Raw genomic sequence first — 22,052 nt, 5'->3', positions numbered from 1 at the left:
GGACCCACGGGCATTGCCAAGCACCTTCTGCACCTGGGAGCTTTGCTGGAAGGATGGTGGGTGTAGGTGCTCATCCAGCCGACAGCCTCCGCGAAGAAAGACCTTGTTTTCCACCATGCTCAGGCTTGTGTGATGCATTTAAAAAAAAAAAAGCAGAAAAGAAAATAAAAAAGCAGACGTTTCTCAGTGCATCCTTGGGTTTTAGCTACTTGCCTTTGTATCTTGACCTCAGGTCTCTCAATTAACACCTCGCACTCAGACGTGGCGAGGGGCAGAAATCTGGACCGGATGGTGGAGCACCATGACTTGCAACCTGTTTTCCTAGCTGAATTACAGGGATGCTCAGCGCCGTGGCCTCTGCCCATAAATCGCAGCCTCGCCGGCGCTGCGTCCCCGAGGAGCAAAGCGCATAATAGGCTTGAAACTCTTGGAGGAGCAAACCTTGTGCAATTATGCAGCAACACAAATGCTCTCGGCTCAGGCAGCCACTGAGCGCCACGTTAATCCCCAGCTGGATTATTCCTTCTGTGTTATTCATAAAAAAACAGTCTTGTATTTTGAAAGACTTTCCGAGACTGAAGGCATGTCACACATTGCAGGCAGAGCTGTTCCGAAGCAGTGACAATGCAGAGGTTACACCCAGTGGCTCTTTCTCCAAAACAGAGCGGGGGAAAGTTGCACTTTTCCCTTGCTTTCCTCTTTTCCCAGTGCAGGATTTCTCTCTGCCCTTTCCTAGTTATTTCTATAGATGTTGAAACCTCCCTGCCACAATTAATTCTCCTGTGTGTCTCCGTAGCACCGACCATTCATGAAAATTCAACTCTCAGTTGAATGTAAGCCTTGAGATTTCCCTCCTCTGCTCCTAGAGAAGAATGTCAGGATGAATGCGATCGGCGGGACAATGAGGATATTTCTCCTTGCCCTTGCACAGCCCACAAGATTCCTCTTTGGGACAGAAAGGAAAGTCCCTTGGTCAAGGGACAGGAACCACGAGTTCAGCCTCAGTTTTTCCTTTTGGTCCTTGCTGAGCTCGGAGGGTGCCGCAGGGGCTCTAAGAGTTGTCAGCAAAGCCCAGAGGTAAAGTCCCAGCCCTAAAATCCAGATGTTTTTCCTAACCCCAAGTGTGGAAAAGGACCAGCCTCCTCCCCGCAAGAGCTGAATTCCATTGCCAGTGTGGGAAATCTTCCTCCTTTGCATCTTGGGCCCGGAGCAGAGCTGAAGCCACCAGCAGAGCCAGGCAGCTGCAGGCTTACCCGTGTGGCCAATTCCAGGCTGTGAGCCCTTTGGAAAAGCCCAATTTCTTCTTCTGTGGGCATTTGTAATCTCAGACACATGACATTTTACAACCTCTCTGCACAAGATAAGTACTGCTATCGTCTGCTGCTCGCTGGTTTAATTGTTCCGAGGCATCATCCCTCCACCACATCCTCCAGAGAGTTTAACAGCATTGAACTGACCGTGGTGAGACTTTTCATTGCCTTTTCTTAAAGCGTTTCACGTAGCCTTTGCAGGTCTTACTCCCATATGAATTTCTCAGTGCTTGGCTTTCCGGATTTATCCTTTTCGCTTCCATGCCTTGCACTCACAGCCTGTAAAGCAGCGTGTGCCCGACTTTCTGGAGGCAGAAGGCATGAAGCTGAGCGAGCTGCAGGAAGGCTCCTGGTCGGAGAGCGGCAGCAGCGGGCAGGAGATGGCCCCGCGCTGCAGCCCCGGGGCTGCTGCACCTGCAGGGATGCTCCAGCTTCGAGGCACCCAGGACCTTTTTGTTATTTTCCAGCATCCTTTCCTTGCACACCACGATGTGAATTTGCAGCCCGAGGCGTGAGAAGCGATCTGCAGCCAGGAGCACGGACTCAGGCGAGCATCTCAGTGAAGATGCATTTATATTGGTGATTGCAGCGGTGGGCGTCCTGCAAGCAGGAACACACAGAGGTGTACCACCACCTTAGCGCCCCTATTGCTTGATTCCTCCCCTCCCTTCTCACACAGGGGACCATGCAACGTGCCGAGGGGTGCAGGATCCGACCCTGAGAGTCTGCAGCCGGCGATGTTCGTTCCCTTAGAGCCAAAAGCCCCTTCGGCTCCCCAGAGCTCAGCGCTCTGCAGCGGGCTGCTTGCACCCCACAAGGGCACCGTGCCGGGGACACGATGCGCGTCTCCAGCCGGGGGTGGCCCAGCAAATGGCCACGCTCTGGGGCACGGAGGAAAAAAACTTGCTGCGGCTCACGCCGGCTAAAGCGAGGTGCTGAGCAAGAGGAATCAATAGATGGTGCTCTTCTTTCGTGCAACGCCGCAGCACGGGGCTGCAGGCAGGGGTATCCACCTCCGGGCATGGGGTTGAGACCCCCGTGCTGATTTGGGTGCCTGCCCCTTGCTGCTTTGCAGCTGAGCCTCCTCTCTCCTCCCATCCAGGAGCTCCAGCCCCAACTTAAGCACATTTTGTGGGTCCTGGGGGGCTGCCTGTGCCCTTCTGCAAAGCTTCTCTGGAAAGATAGGACTTATGCAGCTGTAAAATATTAATACTTTTTTTTTTTTTTTTTTTTTTTTTAGATCTAATAACTCCTTCCTGAGAGATCGCAGAGCCCATGAGAACTGATAAAGTTTATTTTCTCTGCAGTGCATTATCTGCCCGATGCAGCCCTGCCTGGGAGGACAGCTCAGGGTCACTTGGGCGAGGAGTATTTCTGAACGCACCAATTCGGCTGTCTCCTACCGAGCCAAATGTATCTCTGCCGATAGGGCTAATGAGACTGGCGTTTAATTATCATTTAATGAGCTGGTGCACAGACAGCAGATAATCTCTGCTTTGGAAACATCAAATCCCTGTGCCCGTTGCACCCCGTTTCCAGTCTGTGAGACCCCAGTAGGAAAAGCCAGGAGGAAAATGTGGTTGTGGGTCTCCTGGCTGCTGCTAAACCACAGCCATGGGGAGAGAAAAATCCTCGCTGGAGTTTCCACCTCTTGCCTCTGGGACCTTGCTGAGGGGGCCGTGGGCACCCAGCATAGCCAGGGAGGGCAGCTGGTGCAGCAATCTGGGCGAGCACCATCAGCAGAAGGGCCAGGCTGAGACATCCAGGGCTCTGAAATCATCTGAAACACAGGTTTTTTGGGGTCTGAGATAACGTGCCTGGTGTAAAGCTCCGCCACCCGTGCAGTGCCTGATGCGGCAGGGTGCACACAAATGACTTTTATGAGGACTGTAAGGTGAACATGAAAAAGTAGGTGCAGGATTAGGGCGCACGGTCTTCTGAGAGCAGAAGCTCGTGGTGTTTTGTGGCATTTAATCCTGAAAATGTCATCTCTGGAGACAGTGGGTTATCAAGCAAAGCAGTACGACACCTTTGAAATTAATTGCCCAGCCCCAGCATCTCTCAGCAGCCTTGCTTTGCCTTCTTTATCCCATCTGAAGCTCAAAGAAGCCGAAAGCTGCAGCAGGGCTGCCAAATCAGTGCTCCCCTGGACCAAGGGCATCTCTGAGCCTTGGAAGGTTTGCCATCACGTCTCTGTGCCAGGGCCAGCTCTGTCCCCAGCCCAGGGCGATGGCCGAGGTGCCACAGATGGAGTGACACCAAGGAGGGGGGATCCCCAATGCCCCCTCGCAGCCGTCCCCATCCCACAACCCAAAACACGCAAAGCCACCAGGACGAATCCCCTTTTCCTCTTGTCATACTGAGCTGGGGATGCCTGTGCATTAATTCCTCAGTTCCTTATCTGAAAATGCAGATTAGCGCAAAAAAAAAAAACAGTGTTGAAAAGAAAATAGCAGGGGGTTACACAAACTCCCGGTCACAAACCCCAGGACAGCACCACAGCTTCAAAGGCAGAGACTGGAATAAGAAATGAACGTAACAAAAAAGCCTGCTAAGGATGGGACCCCTGAGGAAGGGGGGGAAAAAAAAAAGCAAAGCCAGCTTGTGCCGGGACCATGCACAGAGTTTGCAAAGCCCTGCGTCAGCAAACCACATCGGCGGCTCTGTAATCGTTCGGATTGCAGCTTGCGGGACGAAAGAAAAATAAAATCCTACCGAAAGAGACGATTGCAAAAGTTTGGGTTAAAACGCGCTCCGGGTGCTGAGACGGAGCCCAAGCCCCACCTCCGCACACCCATCCCCACCTCCGGGCTGGGAAGTAAAAGCACCGAATGGCCGGGGCGGCTGCTGCCAGAGGAAAACTTTTGCTCCCAGCCCAGAGGGACGGGGACGGGGACGGGTGGAATCCTACAACTGTGAGTACGGCAGCAGTGGCCGAGCTCTTGTGCCTGCCCCGTGCTTTGTAGGTCGGTGGCGGCGAAGTTCCTCACGCTGCTTTTTTTTTCCACTGCCGCCTTTTGCGCAGCTCCTTGAACCTGCTTGGTTCCTGGGCTGGATTTTTCTAGTGGGATACAAAAAGATAAAGGGAAGAAAAGAAATGAAAAAAAAAAGGAGGAAAAAGAATGGGGGGAAATAAGGGGAAAGAAAAGGAGTGATTGCAACTCTGTTGCACTGCCAGTTCTGCAAGGGCTTTCTGCACATGTTTTTGTTGCTCCCTCTCTGCTCCCACTTATCTGAGCCTCTTTTTCCAGCACAGCAGCTCCACTTATTGCTCACTTTGCAGAGTTTCCTTATCCCTAAGGCTTCCAGTATTTCTCCCTCTCCAGCGACTTTCCCCAAGGCTACCAGGGCTCCTTTCTCTTGCAGCTTTGCTCCGGTGTTTATGGGAACACCTCCTCTCCCCCCCTGTCCTGGCTGGTTTTGGGGGAGCCCCGGATCCCTGAGAGCTGGTGGCAGTGGTGGTGGCGCTTGGGGACCTTGCCCAGCCTGGAGCTTCTTGGGCTGGGCATTGCTCAGGAGAGGAGCTGCTCTGCACCAGTTCGAGGATGGCTTGCTGTCCTGCTTGCAGAAAGCTGATGGGACCTCCAGAGGGAAGGGGTGGCAGGCAGTGGGGAAGGTGCAGGGCAGGGTGGAAGCGTTGGTGCAGCTCTGCAGGGCTGGGTGAAGATGCAGATCCTGCAGACGGGGCACTGCCTGCGTCCCTGCGGCTTGTGATGGGCATTTGTGGCTCGCAAGAGGTGCCTGGGGGAAGCCCTGCGGGCACTGGGTGACACGGGGTCCTGTCTGGATCCTTGCTGAACTGCTCTGGGGTGAAACACATTTCTGGGGTGAAATATGCTTCTTTGTGGGCTTGCAAATGGCAGAGGTGGTTTGTGCGGTCCCTTAAAGCCTCGGAGCATCCTGGTTCCCAGCTGTGGCACCGGCCCGTCCTCCCTGGAGACCCAAAATGCTGGGAGAAGGCGCAGTGCTTTGTGCAGCCCCTGTGTGCCTGTGTTTGCTCCTTCTGCCAGCTTTCAGCTGGAATTTGCCCAGTGGGCACGGGGACAATGGGGCTGGCTGGAGGGGGAACGTCATCCCCCCCGGGGACGTGTCCCCCTAGACCTGCCTGTCCCAGGAGCAGATTCTTTCAGCCCTTATCTCGGTCCAGCCATTGAAGCTGTAAAGCCTGTTATTACTCCCGTGCTTTGCTCAAGCGGCACGTGATACACCTCGAGGATGAACCCTGCAATCCCTCCGGTGCTTTTGGGGAAGTGCTGCTGTCCGAAGGGCATGTCGCTCCTCCTGTCACACCTGGCTGTGTCCGAGGCAGCTCTCACAGCGAGCATCTCTTTGTAGCAGCACCGCGGGCTCCCTCCAGCAAGCAAATCCCAAAGAAAACCCTGCTTCTCCCCATCTCCTTCGTGGTGGCGGAGCTGGAGCAGAACCTGGAGCTAGGAAACGGGTGGGATTTCCAGACCATGATATTTTCAGGTCCTGCTGCTTCGTGTCCAACCCGGGCAGGCTCCGAGCCATGCGCTGCTGCTCTTGGTGCTCCAGGTCCATGGTGAGAAGGGAAATGCCAGTCAAGGACATGGGAGTACATCAAAGGACAAGGGCAAACAGGACAGAGAGAGATGCTCAGGGCAGGTTGGGAGCAGCTGGGCAGCACCAAGGCTACCCAGCAATACAGAGAGGCCAGGGCTGAGCTGCTTCGGGAGCTTATCAGAATCCACACCTGCATTTCATCCCACCAGCCGTGTGTGATAACCTCCCGGAGCATCCATCTGAGGCAGCTCACCCCGTGGCCGCTGGTACAGCTCCAGCAGGCGATGGAGAATCCTTTATCTGAGCTCCCATCAGGATATGATTTCTCGCCACTGGTCCAAGCCATATCGATCTGCTCCACAGGGCTTTTTATCAGCTGTCTGCAGAAATTTCATGACCACGCGTCTGGGTTTTTTTCCTCACTCTCTGCCCTGCACCAATCTATGGCATCCTGTGCTCAGATGGAGGAGCCTCACGACCCACCTCGGGACCTGTCGTTAGCCTCCAGGCTTTGAAAACTGCTAATTTTGAAAATGAAATCACAGAATGACAGAACGTCAAGCAGCACCAGTCCCAGTAACGACCCCTGAGGAACACCACTCGTTGCTGATCTCCACCTGGACATTGAGCTGCTGACCACAACTCTTCGAGAGCACCCATCCAGCTGATGCAGACGTGGTGTTACAATGCTGCAGAGCAGCATCAACACAGGGAATTTCTGGCTTGAATTGTGATTCAGACACTTTTGTGATGGTTCTTGGCTCCTGACCAGCCACAAATAACCCACGGAGGACAATTTGAACTGAAAACCTGGGTCCTGGAGGCAGCCAAGCTCACGCTGCTGCTGAGACTGTTCTGGTGTGAGGAGCTCTCTCGGACCCTTTGGGCACGTCCAGGCACTCAACTCCAGGCTGAGCTTTTTTCTCTTGGGAAATTCTCCCAGCACTTATGGAAACACTGGAATCAGGTTCAGAAAGACTTTCAAGGTCACCAAGCCCAACCACCAAGCTGACCCACTGAGTCCCATCACCAAACCGTGTCCCTCAGTGCCACGTCCTCGTGTCTCTGAAATGCCCCCAGGGATGGGGACTCCACCACCTCCCTGCTCAGTGCTCCACCACCCTCTCCATGAAGAAATTCTCCCGAATGTTCAGTCCAAACCTTGCCTGGCACCACCTGGGACCAGAGGAGCTCTGCTTCTGAGTTTGCCCAAAATATATATATATATATATTTTTTCCCCCTTCCTTGGCTGGTTCTAGCACTCAGTTTCTGCACCAGGCTGGGACTGCCCTTTCCACCAGCCCTGCCTTGCTCCAACCCTTGCTCCTTGTCCCATCATATCACCAGTTCCCTCCACCCACAGTGTTTCCTCCTGGGTATTTATAAGCAGCTCCTCTCAGCCTGTCTTTTGCTGGCTAAGGACATTTGTCACTTCTCCTAAGCTCCACTCTCACTTCCCTGTTCTTGTAGCAGCATTTCCCTGCGCCTACCCTCTGATGAATCCCTCTGGCATCTGGGTGGCCGGTGCCGTTCCCCCTAAGCCACTCAACATCTGGTGGAAGACTGCTCCAGGGACCCTTTGCTCCTGCTCAGGCATGTATGAGGTGTGAAGTTTTGCAGCTTCTCCAGCTTTTTCTTCTGCAACAGCTTCCCCTTTGAAAAGCCGAGTTTTCTCATCGGAACCTGTCTGCATCTGGCCGATCCAGAGCCCCTCTGGACGCCGGCTTTTTTTCACTTTCACGCATTTCCTCCAGATGCTGCTTGCAAATAGAAATAAATACTCAGCTCTTTAGAAGTAAACGCTCAGCAAAACTCCAGCCTTTTTCTCAGTCTTTCCTCCTGCCCAAGCCTCAGTGAAGCACAGGGGAAATAACAATCAGAAATATATAAATGGTTTAAAAAAAAAAAAAAAAAATTAGGAACACTCTGCCTTGGGATCACCTTCCTCCAGCCTGCTGTTGGCAGGTGTTTCTCTGCAGACTCGGGAACTGTGTCTGCAGAAGGAAAGGCAGCTCCCTGGTGGGAAAGGCTTTTCACACCCCACTCCTTGTCTCTCCTCCTACCCCTGGGTCTCCAGCAGCTTGGAGGAGGGTGTGTTTCCTCGCTAGGCACGCAGGAGGTGGTGTTAAAATAGAAAATCCCCAGCCAGGACACAAGACATCACCGTGCTGTGGTACATACCGCATCTGTTTGTCTCCCTGTAAGGGATTGCAAAGCATCTTTGGTGCCTGGCACGATGCAGACGAGAGGATCGATTATTCAACATGCTGCCTAAAACCTTCCGGGGAACAAGTTAAACATGCAAAGCCTGGCGTGGTGGTTGCCTTGCGTGTCCTTGAGCTGAACTGCACTCACCCCCAGTAAAACTGCCTGCACAAACAAATGCAGAGTTCACGTTGCAAGAAGCGAGGGCAGGAGCTGCGGCGAGGCTCAGCGAGGCTTCGGTTTTTGCACGGAGCAGGAGGGCTTGGGAAGCAGCAGGAGCGTGGTGGCAGCGGGGGGCTGCAGGGGTCCTGACCCAGCGCCTCCAGAGCCCTTGAAAATGAAACCCTGCGAGGGGTGGCTGTGACTGCACACGACCTCATCACTGATGTAATTTGCTGAGATTGGAGATCAAGGTCTCCCCTCTCCTGCTGCAGCCTCTGTGTCCCCTTCCCTGTGCCTTCCCCTCTCGCAGGGGATGATTCCACCTCAGCCCATGCAGTGGGAGCTCTCTCGGTCCTGAGGTTGTGACGGTGGTGATCACAACCGCAGAAGTCTCCTGGGGACAGCCCCTGCACTGCACGGGGGTGACGTGCTGCCTCTGCCAAGCTGCGGGAATGTCTGCATCCTCTCTCAGAAGCAGCCACCCATTACAGACAGACCCCCCTCCAGCTTTTGGGGTGGCTTGCAGGGTGCCACACTGCAGTCAGGACTTTTCTCCCCGGAGGTGGGCTGAGCACTCCCATCTCCGTTTCGGTGCCACCAGGCGAGCTCCAAGCCCTTCCCCACGCCTTGCAGTGCTGGGGCAGGTGAGGAGCCTCCAAAAAGGCTCCAGCATCCCCTCGTCACAAACCTGGGAACCCAGGGGTCACCCTGTTCACATCAGAAGGGGCTGGGGCTCAAGAGCCCACCTGGTCCCTCCGCACCCCTGGTCGTGTCTCAGCTTTCAGCACAGATTTTCTGTTTGTTTTTCTGAATTCCGCACTTCTTAGTAACACGTTTCCTTTACTTCGCTTCTTGGGTGCTCTCTGCCATGTGTCATCCCTGACACAGCCCATTACAAAGAATCACTGGGCTGGGCTGATCTCGTTTTCACTTTCTTTTAGCTCGATGGTGCAAGATGGATGCAGCTTTGGGGCGCAGCCACGCATCTGTTTCCTCCCTCGGTCTTGTTCCAAGGAGGGGATGGTGTGTACACAATGCCTTTTCCTTCTGCTGCGTTGTAAACCATCTTCCCACCCACATTTTCTGAACTGGCTTCCCCTCTAACACAGGCACACTCACAAGCACGCTGACACTGTTCCTGTTTTGCCACTGCTGAGTGTAGATTGCCTAGAAATTCAGGAGAAAGAAGACAAATAACGGGCTATTTGCTGGCATTTGGTCTCCCTGCTGGGCTTTAATTTGCTGTTACATTCGCTGTTATTTACTGAAGCTCCGCCGAGCCCAGGGCATGCTAACAATGTGCTGCTATGAATAAAGGCATTAGGACGGGGTTATGTCCTCGGGAGCAGGACGTGACTGGGGTGTCACCGACCTTGTCCCCTGCTATCAGAGCCAGGATCATTGTGCAATTCCCAGAGGAATCAGTCGTGTTCGGGAGGTTTTGGGGTACTTCTGCTGCCCTGGTGTCAAAAAAAATGAAGGTTTGGGGATAGAGGAGCACCTTAAGCTGTGTTGCAGAAGTCTGGGAGATAATCTAAGCAAGCTCGGTACAAATGGGGCTTACTGCCCAGACCATAGCCCCCTGAACCACAATGCTTGAGGTTAGAGGCACCTCTGGCTCCGTCTGGTCCAACACCCTGCTCGAGGAGGGGCACCCAGAACCACGTTGGCTTTTGAAGATCTCCAGCACATCTCTGGGCAGGCTCCACAACCACTCTGCAGGTCTCTGGGGCTGGTGATGAGGTGTTGGGCAAGCAAGGCTGTAATGAATGGCAATTTTGGGGGTTCTGAGGACAGATCCTTCATTCAAAGCTGGAAGAGTATCAGCTGATGGATCTGCCCATCAGACCTGCTCACACTTGCACCTCACTGGGCTCCTGAACCCTGTTGCTGAGCATGGAAAGTCCCTGCATGCTTTGTGGAAGGAGCAAATTGCTTGCGAGTCTTCTTGTAGGCGTATGAGGAAGCAATTTTCTGCTTCGTCAGGGCACAGCACTGGCTTGAAGGTCTTCGTGCAAGGGCCAGCAATATCGCCTGTGGTGACATGTCCTGCAGCCTTTGCTGTCACCCTGGGTCCTTGCAGTGGTTTCATCTCCCTGGAAAATGAGTTGCACACTCCTGTGATTTGGGGGAGAAAAGGGGAAATGTGCCACTGGGCGCTCCAACGGAGCAGTATTTGGTGCAATAAATATCTTGCAGGGCTGAGATAGCAGCTCTACGGCGTGCTGGGGGTGCAAACGTGTGCAGGGGCCGTGCATGGGAGCAGCTGCAGGCACAGGCACGGCTCCTTCGGACAGCCTCCAGACAGCATCCCCTGCTCGCAAGCAGCATTACGTGACACTCATTAAGCTCACCACATAAACAGAGCTTGTTGTGCAAACACAGCCCGATTGCTCCAGGATAACTAATTGAGGTAGGTGGGATGGCTGAGTTTGTAAACGGTGCTGGTGCTCTGCATGCACAGCATCTGCCAGAGCCTCCTCCAGCAGACCCGGGGCTGTTTCCTTCATTGCAATGCTGCGGACATGGCACGGGTGCTTGCAAAAAGGCCTTGCAAAATGCTTTTCTGGGAAGGCTCTTACTCAGCCCCCGCAGCTGCGAGAGGCACCGGAGTCGTCCCTGCTCCCATCACCCTGAAAACCAAGCACAGGGGCTGCAGGCAGGCTGAGGCCCCAAAGCACTGTATAGAGGGAGGTGATATCTGTTGAGGTGATATCTATGGCTTGTTCTTGGGGAAACTGAGGCTTACAGATTGGAGCAGCTTGCAGGGAGCTGGTCCCGGTCCTGTGCCATGTTTGCTCTGGGAGAGCCTTTGAGTCATCCCCTGCAAAATTACAGGACTTTGCACTCCGGGATTTGCTTTTTCTCACAATTTCCCATCGTGTTACCCATGCATCCTCTTGTGCAGAAGCCCATAGTTACACGAGTGGGGCTACCTGGACCAGGGCAGCAATGACAATTCCTGGCTGTGCATCCTCTTCCTGGCCCCTGGAGTGTGCTCGGGCTGGCTGCAGACTGGATCCAAGCAAGTCCCCACCACCCAAACCTTGCTGGGCTTTGCCCTTTTTGCTTTCCCCTCTCCTCGCTCTGCCTTGGGTTCATCTTCTGGTGTTTGCTGTCCCTTCCCTGCTCCCTTCCCTGCCACCCCCACCTGCAGGATCACAGCACGCTGCTATCAGCAGTTTTGGTTTTAATTTTTCTTATCTGCCTTTGTCTTTGGACTGGTTGTTGCCCTTTGTAGATAAAAGTTTTTTTCTGTTTCATTTTATTTGTAGAGAATCGTTATTGGCAATCAGTTTCTAAATGCAATAGCTTTTCCTCATTTTGAACTGCTGGCAAACTTTGCAGCATTTCAGGCCTCCTTCCCCTTGGGGGTCTCAGTGGCTCACCGTGTTTAATAGGCAGCACACACGGCGAGGGAATAGGGAAACGCTAGCAGGACATCCTGCTGAAGGTGAGACGAAGGTGTGCACGGTGGGATGGAGTCAGACTTGGCTGTGCATCTGCCAAAATACTTCTACAGACCGCAGGATCCCCTCTTTACAGGTAGATCTCCGTGTATCTTTGGTGATGTGGTCTTGCAAAGACATTGAGGTAGCCAGGGAAAGAAGGGCATCAAGCCTATAGTGGTTAACAGCTCCGTGACCGTGCCCATTCCTGGAAATCTGGGCTCAGGCTCCTGGTATCTTCTACCACCCTGGCACCCTGTTTCATCCTCCTGTGTCGCCCTTGAGCTTTCGGGAGGTTCCAGCAGCCAGCTCAGAGGCTGTAAATAATTCATCACCGTGCTGCTCCGTGAGACAGGCAATATCGGCCGCCGTGGTCCGGAGACAGGCGGGTGCTTTTGCTCCTGCACTGCTTAACTCTCCAGGGGTTCGGGGGAGCTTTTCACGGATGCTTAAATTTATGATCAGATTTACTTTATTGATCCCATCCTGTGTTTCGCTGTAGCAATATCTTGTCTCTTGAGATGGGGCTGAGGGCAGAGATTGCTTTTTGCAGCGGATGCCAAGGAGCTCGTAAGTCAGTGGCATGCAGGTCCCGCTCTTGAATTTACCTCTCCTGTGCAGTGCATTTGAGGGCTGTATAAGCACTACATTAAGACAGCTTCTCCTTGCTCGAATTTACATCGACCAGTACATTTGTTAATTTGTTTGAGGTTACGATACCCGCCCCTTTGCTTCTCATGTCGGGGAAAATAGAATTATACAAAAATAATAATGTAAAGCCTTTCACCCCATTTGCTGCAGAGCTTGCAGATGCCACTCTCACTGAGATGGAAACCTCTGTGAGGGTGTACTGAACAACAAGCCCAAGCCTAATGGGTTTAACATGCCTGCAAACAATGCAGCTTCCTGAGCAGGAAGTCTGGGTACTAAAAACTCCACCAAGACATCGGCCTCCGGCACATCACTCACTCCAGTGAGTGGGGAGGGTGGAGCTGGGTCTAGGAACTGGTCCGAAGGGAGGGAGGTCAGCGGCGTAGGGGGTGGGTGATGGATTCCCATGGATTTGTGTTGCTTTGCACAGTTAAATGAGGTGGTTGTATGGCCAGAAAGCAGGCGTTGGGAAGGATGCTTCCATGTGTGATGCAAAAACACTGGGTGAAAATGAGAGGGAGGAGAGGAGAGGATTAATCCTACTGAGCCACCATATGGAGGGATGGCCTGCCTGTGCCTCCTGCCTCTAAGCCCGTAGGGGAGCCCCCCAGATCCACCGTTATTTAGCCAGAAAAACGACTGTCCATAGCCTGATGTTGGGTAGGCAGTTCTGCAAAGCAGCCACTCCAAAGCACACCCCTCGGTGCACCTCACCTGGTGCAGGCAGTGGGAGATGAAACCAGTTTGAGGCCAGGAGGACGCTTGGCAGCGTATCAGCACTGTGCTGAAAGTGGTGAGCCCAGTCTTGCCTTGCTGCGATAGTCGTGTCCAGGCAGGTCCCTCACGCTCGGCCCAGCTCTGCTCCGGCACCATTCAGGAGCTGAGACAAGGCTCACCCATGTTCTTCCTCTCCTTCCCATCTCTTCAGTGGTGTGGGTGGTTTTGTTTTTTTGCTTTACAGAACTGATCTTCAAATACAGCGTCACTGTGTAATGCATATTGCCAACACCATCTAGAAAGCTGACAGGATCGAGAGCAACACGGAATGAGGAGGAGCTGCAATGGAGTTTCTGCAGCTGCACGACCATGGGAAGGAGCATAAGGCTGGGGGATTTACACGAGCACAGTGGGGACCAGAGCATGCCACAGGCACTGGGTGAAGGCCCTAGGATGCTCTTTGAGGCTGGTGTTCACGGTGGGATTGGTGCTCCAGGGGAGGTTTGGAGACTGAGTTACTAATTGGGATGGTTGATCAAGGTGTGTGGTGATGCCAGAAGTAAAGATAGGATGCCCTGCGGAGTTCAAAGATATGAAGGGGGCAATCAGAGCACTCAGAGTCCCATTGCTTGGCATAGTAAAAGTTCCCCTCCTCCTCATGGGGAGCCTCCTCCTCCTCTCCAGCCCCAGCTCTCGCAGCCTTTCCTCACGGCAGAGGTGCTCCAGGCCCTCCCGCACCTCGGGGCCCTGCGCTGGGCTATCGCCACCAACTCCAGGCCTCGCTGGCCCCGGGAGCACCCTGGGGTAGCCTCCCCAGCAAGGAGCAGAGGGGCAGGGTCCCCTCCTTGCCCCTGCGGGCGCTGTTTTGCCCCGTGCAGCCCAGGCCCCCCTCAGCCCCCTGTGCCTGAGGGCCCCCGGCTGGCTCCCAGCAGCTCGGTGCCCACCGGGCCCCCAGGGCCTTTCCTGCCCGGCTGCTGCCCCACTGGGTGCCCCCAGCACCACATGGGGATGTGGTTGGGACCCCCTGGGGCAGGCCCCCTCCAGGCTTCTGCTTGAGCCCCCCCAGGCTCCTGCAGACCCTTCCCCAGTCCAGCCATGTCCCTCAGGAGGTCTGCACGTCCACGGGCTGTGTCAGCTGCTCCCCCACATTTTTTAAACGTGCTAAGGGCTCGCTCTGCCCCTTCACCCAGGTCACTGATAATTACGTTAATCAGTACTAGCCTAGGTAATGGTTAAACAGCATTGGCCCCAGTGGTCCTCTGGTACCACTGGGATTCAGGAATACCGGGATTGTTACTCAAGCTGTTTGTGTTTTGTTGCTTTGAAGTGAAACAACTGATAATTCTGAACCCCCAGCGTGCCCTTGGGATCCGCCTGCTTGTGTGTTGCATGCTGCTTCGCCGCTTTGCAGAAGTGAAGTGCTAAGAGAAATGAAAAACAGGAATAATTAATAACTGCTTCCGATGACCATGTGCCTGTTCCGTGGGTGTTTGCAAAGCACGACAGGATTTTGCTGTGCTGAGCAAGGCAAATTCAGACGGAGCACTTAGCATTGTGCCGCATGATTTATTTTGGCAGGCCGATAAAGCAGACCTGACAGAATGACGAGCACCGCTACAAAGAGCAGCTACCCGGATCGGTCCAGGAAAACACTCTGCAGGAACCCATTTCTCAGTATCAAGGTAAATACCTCCTGCTTTCTGTAATCCCCTTTGTGTTGCTGGCTGGGAGAAAAGGAGGTTAGGTTCCTGCAGAAGGCATTGAGAGGATTTCCGCTTGTCAAAAGCCTGTGAAAAGCACTGGGGGTGCTCCCCTCCCTATGGTGGACGTGCTGTTGGAGGAGCAGCCCTCTCTGTCCTGAAGCTCCTGGTGGGATGGCAAGGCACGTTTAGCTTTGAGGTCCCGCAGTGTTTTTGTCCCAGCAGTGGAACTCCCCGTACCCTCAGCAGGCCTTCAGGAGAAACAGCTCCCACAGCTACGAGCCTGTCTTAATGAAAATAACTTTATTTATTTATTTTATTTAGTGATATCCATGCTAAACGCATGCACACAACAGGGGGCAGCAGAGGTGGAGAGGGAGAATCGGCGCTTGCCCTTGAGGCCCAGCTCACAGCAGCCTGCAGACCTCAGGCTCCCATTAGCTGCCATCGAGGCACCTGGGGAAGGGTGAGGAATGCCATCCAGCTGGCTTAAGCCCTGCTGTTGTTTGCATTTATTCCTAAGGAAGGAACTGATGGTTCCTCCACACCTTCACTGAGAGCAGTGCTGGGGCCCAGTGCAGGCAGCTAACTGTGAAGCGTTTCCTAAACCCTTTGGAGAAGCTCCAAAATTTAGGTGTCTGGTAGCAAGGAGTCCTCTGCCCCAGAGCACCCAAAGGGCTGAGCCACAGGGAAGCCTGGTGGAAGGTGCCTTCCTCTCCCCTTCTCAAAGCTGGAAAGAGGTGTGAGGTTATAGGAGATGGAATCTGGCAACAGGGCCTGTCCTAGGCTTGCCTCTTGCCTCCTACCCATGGCTGTGTCAGCACCGTGGGAGCTTCTCAGCTTGTATTTGTGAAGGTGCTTGCAGTTGTTTGCACAAGGAGGAGCTGTGATCCTTGGCTCATGGAGGTGGTGGGGAATCCTCTGCTTTGTGTAGAGCTAATGCCATGTTTAAAAAATCCCGTGTGATGGTGGTGGTGTTATCATTACACCTGTGCAACTGGTGGTATGCCACAAGGTACTGTTAGAGAAGATCCTGTTGGAGAAGACAGTGCCAAGACACTAAAGAGAAAAAGGCATAAACGTTTAGAGAAGACAAGCATCTGCAAAGTGGAAGCAATGATCATCACAGACCACTGTGATGCAGGAAAAAAGTGAGCGCTCACCTGGCAGCAGTTCATCTCTCTATCTCCTTTTCTGCAAAAAGGACGTGTTGGAAGTTTTGTGCTCTTTTCTCATGTCAAAAGAGGCGGACATCTAAAACCAAGATAGCTGCTTGCCCAGCTGGATGGCAATTTCTGTTCGGTGGAGTGTGTCATTGGGCTTGTGAAGATCAACTTCCAAGACGCTCTCGTTTAAACAAATGGAGGTGACAGGTACAGAGACTTTTGCCAGGGGAACAGAAAACTACAAAATGGGCGCTGGAGACACAGAGGCCTGGGGGAGGTGAAGTTGGTGCAGCATGGCAGCAGATGGAAATCAGTCTGCCGGAGGAATAAATTGAGAACAAGAGTGAAGATGCTGTTAATCCCACAGGTTTGGGGAATTTCTTTGACACGTGCAGTATGTACATATATCATTTAACATGAGCTTTTCTTAGCAAGTCATTGCAAGCCTGTGCGGGAATCAGTGGTTTCATTGAAAGAAGTCTGTAGTGACATGGTCAGGTGGGGTACCAATTTTCTGCTCTCTTCTTATTTAATTTTAATGAAAATAAGAGCCAGCCATATAAACCTTGCTTCTTCAAAGTCTAATGGAAATGAAATGTTGTGCTGGACTCGGTGCCTCCTCAGGTCCTGAGGACCTCTTTGCAGAACCGTGGTCTGCAGCTTGATCAGACGCCTGGTGTAACTCTCTCTGGACTCAGCACCTGCTTCACGCTCCTCTGGCTGAATAATTGCACCTTATTCTGGCTGAATAATTGCACCTTCCTTACAGCGATGGTGTTATTGCCAATTTAAGGCTAGCTGGAAGTCAATTACCATTAGAGTCTCACTAGGCTGTAGAGCAAAAGGCAGTAGCCAGTGTTAGAGGCTTAAGATCTCTCTGTCATTTTTGTGGGGAAGATTTGTTTAGTTTTGTGGGTTTCTTTCTTTCTTTTTTTAATAAATGTGGGTGAATTTAACCCCCCTCCTCCCTTGTGGCATAGGCAAAATGAGCTCAGAGTCCCCGAGGCAGTGGGTTACCAGAAATGCATGGGCTGGAGGCACGGAAGAGGGGAGCGCTGCTTGCTCGGTGCCACGCAGTCCTGAGGTTTCTCCCCCAACCTCTTCTGAGTCCCTGCAGTTTTATTTCTCACATGCCAGCAAGAACATCTTTAAAAATAAAATCCCATTGATTTTTTTTTCCCTGCGAAGATATTTTAAAGTGGTTTGAAATGGCAAAGATTAAAGGCACTGAGGTGCAACGTCAGCACGGGTCTATGAGCAGCGTCCACATCTATTTTGCTGAGTGAGACGTCTGTGAAGGCAGACGGACAGGAGGCTTTTGGCGGGGATCACTGCAAGTTAAACCTGGGCAGCTCTCAAATCGGCAACGTTTGCTAAAATATTCCTGGAGGGTGCCTGGAGTCCACCCAGAGAAGGGCAGAAAGTGAGGGATTTTGGTGGAAATGGGTGGAGGAGACCACTTCTGCTCCTCAAGGACAGCGTCCAGCTGGTTTTCTGCTTGGAAAGCTCAGCAGGGAAACCCTGACAGACCCCTCAGGTCTGAGCAGCACCGCAGGAGGCTGCAGGGATGAACACAGATGCAATCACTGGACCAACCTCGACAAAGCCACAGCCAGGCTACAGCACATGGCCAAGGGGAGCAAAGCCTCTTCCAATTTTATGCTGCACACTGAACTGCTGAAGGACTTCTTCTAACCCCTCTGGCGGAGCTGACCTGACCACGCATGTCACCGAGTATACAATTATACTTAGCACAGGATGTTTTCCTCAGAGCTCTGTTTTTTTTTTTTTTTTTTTTTTTTTTTTTTCTTTCAAGAAGTTAGGTCACCCTGTCCGGTTTCTAAATGAATAGATGACTTCCTTAGAACTGATAACTTCAAGACCAGGGCTTGAATGGTTCTTGCAGAAACACAAAACAATTGCACAATGTGGTTTATGCATTTGAAGTGGCTGAGGAATGCCTTTTCTACATGTATATAGATACTGGGGCATGAAAACTAATTGCCATGTGTCAAAATGCAACTGAGAGGCATTAACTCAAACTGTCCTCCTGGGGAATGCTCACTGGGCTGATGAGCTATGAGCCTTTAGAGCTATCTGACACTAATTCCTGCAGTCCGTCAGAACAGATAATGTCAGGTCTGCTCCTGCTTCCATCAAAGTCCAACATCTTGCCTTGGCTCCCAGCAGTGTTTTGCACCTAATGCCAAATGCTCAAGTCGGGGAAGAGCCGCTCAGCTGAAAAGCTGCTTCCCTGCAGGGCAGCACAAAATGTAGAGAAGCACATTGGGACCCTCTGAAAGGCTTCTTGGAAAGGCTACTCGGACATCTGAAAGGCTGCTCGGACAACTGAAAGGCTACTTTGATGTTTGGAGGCTGGGGCTGCTGATGCTGTCCCTGCTCGGTGGTCTCACCCTGCCCAGGAGGTGCACATGTCTCCAGGCATCGTGCCCGTGGTGGTGCTGAGAAACCCCTGGGAAGGTGAGCAGCTCCTCGGGGACGGTGCAGTCCCACAGCCATGTCTTTCCCCACCACCACGCCTTGCCTGTGGCCATCCTGCACCTTGAGGACTTGCCCAGGGACCTTCATGTCCCAGAGGCTCCAGGCTCATTTGCAGACACAGCTGCTGACCCAACGCACCTCCTCGGGGGATAGCGTGCACATGCCCACCTCCTACAGCTATCGAGGACCTTCTTGAGGACGCTCACCCTTGGTAGGAGCCACTCCATCCCAGCTAGCAGCCCACCAGCTGGCTCCCTGCCCACCTGGCAATGACCAGACCACAGGGAGCGCCTGTCCTTCAGTCATGCAGCTGACCCTGGCTTCAGCCCTTGATCTCTTCTGCTCTGTGCCTTAGTTTAAAAGCAAACCAGAGCTGTTCCTGCCCCGTGTCACAAGTCGTTCGGTGCAGTAGTGGAGCTTTGCCCCCAGCCACATGCCACTGGTTGTGATTAAACTGGAACGAGCTGATTCCTCCCAGACACATTTCCTCCTCTCTGCAAGCGCAGCCCAGTGCATGGGATTTTATCACGTGCTAAGGCACAAAAACTGTGCTTAAAATACCAGCAAAAGGCTCCCAACCAAATGGAAGCAGCATGGCAGGGACTTCCCTGTGACATCTGGGGAAGATCTTGTGTGTGGCTCTGACGCATTATATGGAGGATTTGCTGCCAACCTGCGAGATCAACACTAAAAACACAATAGAAGCCTTGTAAGAAGATTTTTGCAGACCATTGAAAGGGAAGATACTGGTGCTCAATCCCCAGTTCTACCATTTACACAAGCATTCATTTGGATTCTCCAAATCGTTTTCATGCTGCCAATTTAGGAGGGAGGTTGGATGTGTGCGGAGCTTGGATGTGCTTAAGCAGCAGGAGTGTTGTCTCGGCTGAATTTCATATAAATCGAAATAACGGGGCTTCCTGAGCTCCTGAGATAATAAATCTAGAGAAATCAACGTCCTGTGTAGCCCATCTGACCCAGGTCAGATTATCCCACTGGTCCCAAATCCAGGCATGGAGGGACTCGAGCCTCAAAGAAGTCCTTGAGGAAAGTATCTAGATGGCACAGAAGGATGGTGCAGAGAAAAGCTGAGAAAGCTGTAGGGCATCATCAAGGTCCTCACTTGTCCAGCCCTGGTGGGCTTTTGCACCAAAAACCATGAGAGGTCCCAGATGAGCCTGGTGGCACACATACTGCTGGGGCTGTGCAGCCCACCAGCATCACCACGGCTGCGAGGGAGACACTGGCAATCAGACACTGGCAATTACCAGCTCTGTTTATCATTCACAAAAATTTTCCCCAGCCTAAAAGTGCCCCACGGTCAGGGTGGGTGCCCACAATGACTCCCCGAGGAGCAAGAAGGAGACTTGGCTTTGCAGAGCTTTATTTGCACGACCTCCCACTTTGCTACCAAAGAAAAGTAAAACCCCAAGGGGGAGAAATGGGAAGCACAGAAATTCTTGCAAAAAGCCAAGTTTTTCTGGAGCTTCTTTTTCCCAGCACAATTTGACTTAAAATTGCTGCAAAAGTTGGAGAAATTTCAGGCCACAGTGCTCACATTCCTGTTTGTTTTTTCCTTCTCTACCATTTCCACCTTGATTTTGACTTTCTGACTGTTTGGGGCAGCATCTAGATTGGTTACAATCGGGTGTCCAGGTTTCTTTAAACCTCTTTACTTCAGCACACAGGAAGAGTGCAGAAATGTTAGACGTGAGCACCTCTCGTGTCCTTGTTAGCAATCATGTTAAAATAGGCAGGCGTTGAAGAAAAGAGGTTGAAATGTTTAATTAAAGACCAAAGGAGCCCTTCTGCTATCGATTCCTCCATCTCAGGAAGCTCTGCTGGGCAGCCTGCAGGGACTTCCTTCCCTTGGCTTCATCCTGCTGGCTCGTGCCCAGGGAGGTCACCTTCGTAGCTCTTCCACAGCTCCTGCTTCCTCCGAGGGGTTCTGTGCGTGCCTGGGGGCTCTGGGGCTTGCTTTGGCCCCTCCAGCAGCTCCCACTGGGTCCTTAAGCTGCTGCAGTCCCCTCAGGATATTCATACCCTTGCACGGAGCCAAGCTTTAGCTCTTCCCATGTCCCTCAGGACCTGCAGTACTGTTTTTCTCTTGCAGAAAACAGAATGAGAAGCCTAGAAAAATGCACTGTGGATTGCAGTGGAAGAGTTCTGTACACTCCAAATCTGGCTCTTATTCCCCCTTGCAGGGTGTCCCCAAGCCTGAGCAGACCACAGGGACATGCGTGGGGTTTGGTCTGCGGGCTGCAGAAAGAGAAGGATCCTTCTTCCAGCTCTGGGTTTTGGTCTGGATGAGCAGAGCTGCAAGCAGCAGCAAAACATTGCTGTTTAAATGATGCTTCCAAGTGCCACAAGCCCACATGCTACCTGAAGATTGGTGTTTTCCCTTTCTGAAGGCTCTTCCTCCTCACATGCTCCCATGAATATATATTTCTCTCTGTCACTAAGAAGTCCCAATATCTCCAGATATGAACCTTGATTATATTGCAGCTACTGTTTATGGCAATCTGGCTCGTCCCAGAGCCAGCTGCTGCTGCCCCCAAAAAATAGGAAGCTGAGGACTGGGGACCATTCCCAGCAAGAGTTTTGGATGAAAACACCTTTCCTGTAGGCTTAGGGAGTTTGGAAGGATGGGTGCAGGTGATTCTGCTTGCAATGATGTTGGCAGCAGAATTTGGCCCCCAGCCTGTTTTATTTGCAAGTACAGACTTCGCCTTTGGGACAGAACCAAACCCAGGCTTGCAGCCGTGAGCTGGATGGGAGGAGACACAAGGGCTCGGCGTCACACCCCTCATTCCAGCCCGTGTTAGGCTGGTAATGAGTTCAGAAATCACAGGCTGTTTTCTCAGAGGTGTGAAGGGATGGGCTAGGGCAAGAGGTTTGCTTGCTGGGAGCTGGTAAACAGAAAAAGGTTAATTTAATGCTGTTGTCTTCCTCCTTAAGAGCACTGCTGTCTGCAGCTTCTTGCTGCTTCTGCGGGGAGCATGAAGACTCAGGCTCTGCTGGCAGGGGGAGGATTCAGTTGCAAGCAGGCTTTGTCTGCAGGGTTATCCCTGCTGAGATCTCCTGTGACAGGAGAAATGCACATCAGCGTGCCTGTGCATCTGCCCCTGGAAACTGGAGCTGCTGCAGGCATTGATGCTCTGGCCCTGGAGCAGAGCTGAGCTGATGCTCTGCAGCTGGTAGTGCTCGGGGAGATCTCTCCCTTACAAGGGTCACGCTGCAGTCTCTCCTTCCAGGCGTGAAGAGCATCTTTCCAGACCATACAGTTTAGAGAGCCAGATGTCTTCATCAGATACAGAAATGTAAACAAGTGGCTATTGCTGCAGGATGAAACGCAGCTGAATAGCAGGGACATGTGTCCCTCCAGCAGATCTGATGTCCCTGAGCCCATTCCTTCACCTCCTGGCAGATCACCAGCTGTGCCGTGATCTGGTGGCTACCAGCAAACAGCCCCAGGGCCAGAAGCACTGGGGTACGTGCCCAGTGTTGTCACCAAGCCACTGCAAGTCCTGTGCAGGCCTCTTTTTCTTTTCTTTTCTTTTCTTTTCTTTTCTTTTCTTTTCTTTTCTTTTCTTTTCTTTTCTTTTCTTTTCTTTTCTTTTCTTTTCTTTTCTTTTCTTTTCTTTTCTTTTCTTTTCTTCTCTTCT

The 22,052-nt window shown here is 52.5% G+C and overlaps 1 protein-coding gene across 5 annotated transcripts in view; it reads left to right on the top strand.

The window, feature by feature from the left end:
* The window catches only part of SLCO2B1 (solute carrier organic anion transporter family member 2B1), a 69,399-nt gene that overhangs the window by 11,421 nt on the left and 35,926 nt on the right, over nucleotides 1–22,052 (top strand). For 2 of the 5 annotated variants that reach the window (XM_035330695.1, XM_035330687.1), the window contains exons 1-2: nucleotides 4,086–4,225; nucleotides 14,598–14,701. In XM_035330695.1, coding sequence (XP_035186586.1) covers nucleotides 14,621–14,701 — 81 coding nt within the window. In that variant the 5' untranslated portion in view covers nucleotides 4,086–4,225; nucleotides 14,598–14,620. Of the gene's footprint in view, nucleotides 1–4,085; nucleotides 4,226–14,321; nucleotides 14,702–22,052 lie in introns of those variants that run through there. The other 3 variants (XM_035330666.1, XM_035330659.1, XM_035330676.1) reach the window with 3 other exon arrangements.

Source organism: Oxyura jamaicensis, chromosome 1 (assembly GCF_011077185.1).
Source record: "Oxyura jamaicensis isolate SHBP4307 breed ruddy duck chromosome 1, BPBGC_Ojam_1.0, whole genome shotgun sequence".
NCBI classification, from domain to species: Eukaryota; Metazoa; Chordata; class Aves; order Anseriformes; family Anatidae; genus Oxyura; species Oxyura jamaicensis.
The sequence above is the reverse complement of the archived record's forward strand: the minus strand, read 5'-3'. Positions and strand labels throughout refer to the sequence as shown.